At 39.6% G+C, this 6,636-nt stretch overlaps 1 protein-coding gene across 1 annotated transcript; it reads right to left on the reverse strand.

The window, feature by feature from the left end:
- Positions 1-329: 329 nt before the first annotated feature.
- CCOS01_13782 (patatin-like phospholipase) lies at positions 330-2,319 on the reverse strand (the record flags this gene model as incomplete). The annotated part of the gene is made up of 4 exons (XM_060461927.1): positions 330-1,052; positions 1,108-1,924; positions 1,994-2,124; positions 2,260-2,319. The coding sequence occupies 4 exons, from the start codon at positions 2,317-2,319 to the stop codon at positions 330-332; spliced, it is 1,731 nt and encodes a 576-aa protein (XP_060307647.1).
- Positions 2,320-6,636: the final 4,317 nt, after the last annotated feature.

Below are 6,636 nucleotides of genomic sequence, written 5' to 3' on the forward strand. Positions count from 1 at the left end.
ACTGACAGCCCAAAGAGGCAAGCTTCGAGAACATCTTGCCCTCGATCACTACCGATGCGCATTCCGCATGCCCTCGACAACACCGTATCGTTTGTCGGAGCTTGCACGTCCGCCCCACCACGGCCAACCAGAACATGCTTGTATCTGGACATAAGCCCGCCCCCAACTGCAAAACGCCTTGCGCAGAGAGGGTAAGCTTGCGTGCGTCTTCACTCAACGTGGGCGTTGCATGCACCAGGATCATATCGGATTATTCAAATCGTAGCTGTAGCCCCCTTGTCATTTCCTGTGACCAGCCGCGATCCACACTCTGCCTGCGGGCGACGCTGTCAATATGCGGCCCCGAGACTGCTAGCTCTCCGTTCCTTGCTATTATTGTCCATCGATGCCGCCGCCGCCGTTGAGCCCTTTCTCCTGAGCCCGCCCGCCTTCAACCTTCGGACGGTTTGATAGGACCTATCTAGCTCGTTTTCAACCGCGCAACGGATGCGAAGCGCGGCAACGGCAGGCCACACGCTCCGCTCCCCTCTCGATATCCAATAGTCCAGCGTTTCTCTAGTCGGCGTCTCGAGCAGGCGCACAAAGTCGCCAGCGGTCACTTCTGGGACTAACGTCATGGACGCGCCTGGCACTTGTTCGTCGACGAGGAAGCGCCGGATGCCTGCTGGAAGGAGGCGTAACGTGTCCAGCTGGCGCAGCCGGTGCCTGAGCTCTAACCCAACCATACGAGCTAGGAATGCTGTAATGGACGTTGTGCTATTACGCGTCTCCATGAGGGATGGGCCATGCATATCGCTCTGCAAGAACGGAATAAGGTAAGGCCGAGCCTGGCTGACGATGAAGTGGTTTACGTTGAACAGCTCGGCAATTCTCAAAAGGGGTGACTCGCGGTCCGAATAAGATACGTGAGTCCAGTGGTGGAAGTCGATTGTGTTTGCGGGTGCCCATGGTACGATGTTGCCATGGGCATCTTTGCAGAGAACTGTGGTTTCCCGGTGACCATACAATGTTGCAGTGGAAGCATTCGAAGCGACCGCGGCAGTCCAGATAAGCTTGTATATGTCAGCATGCTGCCGCTTCCTTTTGAAGAACAAAACAAGTACTCACCACGTTGGGTGCTGTCAGGTAGTTGAGCAGCGTTGGAACACCGCCTTGATCGGCGGTTGCAACGGTGATATTCAACACCCTCTTGCTCCGATTATACGCTTCCTCGAAAGTTAGGTCACCCACGTTGGCTCGCACGCAGTCCTCTAACACTTTGACGTCAAGGAAATAGCCTTCTCGAGTGAATCTCTTTAGCCTCCGCAAAAGAGTATTCCATCTCGTTGCGTAGGACTGCTCCTTTTGTGGGCCCTTTTCAGACTTGGATTTCCCAGAAAAAGCAGACAGGTCGATACCCTCTCCCTTGAGGACGTGGGGGAGCTCCTCTTCGGTGTGAATGGCCACCAATGCGGCAATGAGAGCGCCCGTCGCGGTTCCGGTGATGATCCGCGGCAGGAGACCTCGAAGAAATAACGCCTTCACGACACCAAGATGACATACTCCGAATATGGCACCGCCTTGCAGGACGAGCGTACTCCTACCGAAAGCCTGCCTTGTATCATGGATAAAATCCAGCTTCATCTGGTTTGTCAGTCCGACAGGTGCTCCATGAGGATCAGACCCAGGCGTCGTCGGCAAGTGGGTGATATCCTCGACCGCTTCAGCAATCTGCGTAATGTATTCCTCTATTAGATACTTGGTGCCAGCGAAGGACCGGTTGTAAAGCGTCGGGGCAGTGACGTTGCCCAAGTTGCGAATCAGGCCGGAACGAAGGAGGTTGACCAGTTGGTTCAGGTTCCCATCTTCTCTCGCAGTAATGAGAGAGTTGAGGCGCTCGTTGATTAGGCGGTAATCGTAGTACTTGGACGTTGGATTATTCCTCCTGTTGATAAAGCCTTTTAGCATGTGTTTGTGAGACACTAACACGATTTGGATGGGGGTCTTTTCTCACCACAAGTCCAGCCCAAGCAGGTTATCTAGATGCAGGGCCGCCTCTTCCCAGTCTTCGAAGGCTTCGGCATGGCGAAGTAGTTCGAGCCATAGTTCGATGGGGGTCTTGCGTGTGTACCAATCGCGGAGTTTCTGTTGATGGGCGCATTCGAGGTCAGCCGCAGCACATGCTAATCAAGCTAAGGTATCCGTTGCGAACAAGCTCGTGTCAAACGAGCAGAGCAAATGCAACGGATACCCTGGGGAGAACTACAAGACCATACGTACCCGTTGCCAGAATTGCGTCACATCTACGGCCACTTGCCAGAGCGCAACGACTACTCCCATGGTTGCGCGACGGCGACTGTGGTGGTGAAGACCATGCAGGATCCCAAGCTGGCGGGGGGAAGCAATGCTGATGAGGATAGTGACGAGTGATATTTGGTGTTCATGGCAATTATGGCATTATGGGCGGGTGGCGTGAGGCGAGCGTCGTGTCTCTGATCAGGATGGTGCTTGCATTCCAGTTCCTAGGGAGAGGGCTGGACGGGTAAGACAGGTTGGGAGGATGGGTTGTAGATCAAGCAGAAGGATAGATATACAGAGATAAAGAGAGAGTGAGAGAAGGACGGTGAGTTTGCGACGTCGAGCCTGGGTGTTGCGGGTGAGCTTTCGCAGATTCTGACAAGATTGATCGAGATCCAAGGTCCGTAGTAGTACCAAGTGGTAGAAGAAGAAGCGCGCGTGCGGTCGAACGAACGAGCGGGCGAGCGGATGGTGGACGCTAAGATGGAGAGGGAGAGGGATGCGAGAGTAAGGTAGAATCGTGTCTTCGAACGGTCCGGCGGCTGCGGGAGAGGAGGGCCGATGAGTTGACTCGAAGCCCGTGAGTTCGTTCTATGCCAAATTGGAGAAGGAAAGGTACTTGTTGACTCGACCCGAACCACCGTGCCGATGACAGCCAGACAGCTGTGAGGTTTCGGTGCGGATAGGTAAGGTAGGTAGGCACGTAGGTCACAGGTGTCTGTGGTTTGGCTCGGCCCACGGCAATAAAAGGGTTACGGACATTACCTCTCTTATGTTTTGCGGCCTGCTGCACGGAGGGCAAGGTAGCAGGCAGGGTCCGGATCTGCCGCCGAATTCCCACAGCAACTTCCATTTGCAATGTTTCCCTTTTGATGCTGCCGGATGATCTGGGGCAGGCTGCAGCAGCTTCCTTCCCCTCATCCCCCCAGGATTATCCCCTCCACAGTGAGTGGTTGCTGTATTTGCCCAGTGTAACTGTGGGATAATGTCATGGTTCATGTTGACCACGAGACCCCAAAGGTACCCCACACACCTGCGCTGCCGCTGCTTCCCGAGCTGCTGTACATAAAGCTGGGGGTGGGCAGGCAAGCTCTGTCTAAGTACCTTGTTATCGAAGAAAGTTAATTCTTTCTAAGTCACAAGTACAAGAATACAGTTTTAATAAAACAATATAGTACCTACCTAGCACTTAAATTAAGATACTTTTTTAAACTTATTATAAAAGAAAAATAACTATATTACTAACTACTTACTATCGAGGTCCGTAAGTAGTACTATAGCTTTAATTATAATAGCTTCGCTTATAATAAGTAAAAAGTCTAATTATAAGTCCCTTAAAAACCTCTCCTTAAGAGCTATAAGAGCCTCTAAGTTAAGTTAAAATACTTATTAAAATATTAATAACTAAACTAACCTTATAATAACGACCTTAATAAAAGACCTAGTAAATAACGCTAAAAACCTCGCTAACGTTAAGTACAATTTATAAAATATAGTAACGTAATTATAAAATATTATTAATATATCCTATATTAAAAAAGGTATTATTAATATTAATAAAATAAATAGGGCCGTATTAATATAACGCCTCGGCTTTTTTTTATAGCTCGAAAATAATTATTTTAAATAGTATTAAAAATTTATTAAAAAACTCTCTTAAGTACTCTAATATATTTATTATTATTTTTATAATAATAAAACTCTTAGTACTTATATATAAAAATAAGTTACCTATTTCTAAATAATAATACTAGCTTATTAATAAACTTATAATAAATTCGGGATACGACTAGTAATAGGACGCTAATAACTTAACGACTAGTATACGGATCGTATTATAAAAGAACTTTTTAAAAAATAGAGCTTATATAAAGGACTCTATAAGTTTTAGTTTTATAATATACTTATACTTATATTATAACCTCGCTAGTTAAGTATTTATAGCCTAATTTTTTATAATTCTAAAACTTTTATTTTTATAAAGTAATTAATATAAATAATAATAAATTATAAAAACGAACGGAATATTAACAAAGTAATACTTAGTTATTAGTAAAGAGCTATTAGTATTAACGAGTTATAGCTATTTAGAATTAACTACTCGACCCTATTCTATTTAGGGGAACGAGCTTATTATAGGGTAAGTCCTATTTAAATGCTAGTATTTATAAAAGAGCTAAATAAAGAAAATAATCGGGGTAAATTACTCTTACGGATTAGTTACCCCGTTAATACCCCGAGGACCTTATCCGTTATAAACGGGGCGTTTATTAATAACTAATTATTAGATATACGAGGTTTAAGTATATATAAAGGTGCGGGTAATATTAAAATAGCTAGTTTAGTAAACTTTATAAACCTAATAATAACTTATTTTTATAAAATAATAGAGATAATAATTAAAAACCGAAATTAAGAATAGCGTCGATACGAAGAGCTTATTTAATAGCTTATTAAGTAATTAGTAACGTATCTAAGTTAATAAGAATATAAAAAGCCTCTTTTTTATAATTATAAACTAATTAGAGAAGAGTTTACGAGTACCTAAGTAATAAACTAAATTATTATTATAAAAATAGGTAATAATCTTCGTACAGAAAGTACTATAAAATAGTATATTAAATAGGCCTTATTTAAAATATCCCTATCGTTATAAACGTAATAGCGTAATTATAAAAAAAGCCTTTAGGATCCCCTTTTTTAAAGTAACTTCTTAGCGTTCGTTTATTAATAATACATAAACCCTAAAACATAAGAATGGGAATATTATAAAAAGCTAAGAATAAAGAAACTAAAAGAGGGTTAGACCCCTACTTAGTTCTTTACTAAATAGTTAGTAATTTATTATAACCTAAGTATAAAAAATATAAAGAACTTAAAAATAAAGGTATACTAATTCTTTTTTAAACTACTATTTTAATTATAGGACGACTTAATTCGTTATAAGGTCTTAATTAAAAAAGTATATAATATAGCTTACGAAGCTAATAAACTATAGTTATTAAATTAGTAAAAGGGCGGTAATTAGTTATAAAAGGACGGTAAGAAGAGGCTATATTTATTATTAAAGTAACCGTATTAAATATCCCCTTTTTATAAAAAAAAGAGTAGGGAGAGCTTTAAGGGGCTAGGCTTTAGAGACTTATTAAGAGTAATATTATAAAAGCTATATAATAAAAATACTTATACTAAGCTATTATAAAAGCGTCGTAGTAGTAATATTAAGTACTTTATATATAATAAGTTAGGCTATATATTTAATAAGTATTAAAAAAATAAGTTAAGAAGTCGGGGCGATAATAAGCCGACGTACCCCTAATTAAAGTTAATATTAATAACCGTTTAACGGGTTATTACCGAGCTAAGAGTTATAAAAGTCGACTTTTTAAAAAACGAATAGGTATAGGTAATATACTTAATATACTTACGCTAAGTATTAAAAGGGTATTAATAAGAATAATTATAAAAAGTAGGATAATAGTTTTACGAGGGGTTACTAAAAGGCTAATAGAAGTTAATATAGATATATATTTTAAAATAGATATTATTAATACTAGGCTCGTAACTTACTTAGGGTTAACCCTAGTTACTATTATAGCCCCTTTATTAAGGGACTTTTAGAATAAAACTATAGGCTAAGGGAAGGCTTATTAATTAATACTCTTCCTTATTAACTATTATAAGTAGCTAAAGAAGATTTAGTAATTATTTACTATAGTTAATAAGGATAAAAAAATAGTAAACTTTTTATTATTATAACTATTAATAAGCTAAGAGGGTATTTATATTAATACTATAACGAATATATAGTTATACGAGCTTATTTTTATTACTAAACTAAAAATAATAGCTCGCAATATTATTAAGAATTATAAAAGGGCTTATATATTATATATTACTATTATAAGAAGTATTATAGGGATAATAAAGACTAAATTATAAAGAGGTCTATTATTAAAACTTTAATTAGAGGTAAAGACGTTTAATAAGTAGTTAGTAAAAGGACCGTAATTATATAGCGGGGTAGAATACTTAATTAACCTAGTTCTAAGTACTAAACTACTATATAGCCCTATTTATTCGCTAAGTAAAAAATAACTTAATAAGCTTCGTACGTATATTACTAAGAACTTAGTAAATAGTTATATTATATTTTTAGTTAGTAAGGCTAGAGTACTAATCTTATTTATACTAAAAAAGGACGGTACGCTATACCTCTATATAAACTACTACGGGCTAAATAAAGTAATTATAAAAAATCGATACCTACTACCACTTATTAACGAGCTCCTAAATAGGCTTTATAAAGTAAAATAGATTTTAAAAATAAATATTAAGGATGCCTATTATTATATCTAG

This window comes from Colletotrichum costaricense (genome assembly GCF_030867565.1).
Source record: "Colletotrichum costaricense strain IMI 309622 chromosome Unknown Scaffold_18.1, whole genome shotgun sequence".
Classification (NCBI taxonomy): Eukaryota; Fungi; Ascomycota; class Sordariomycetes; order Glomerellales; family Glomerellaceae; genus Colletotrichum; species Colletotrichum costaricense.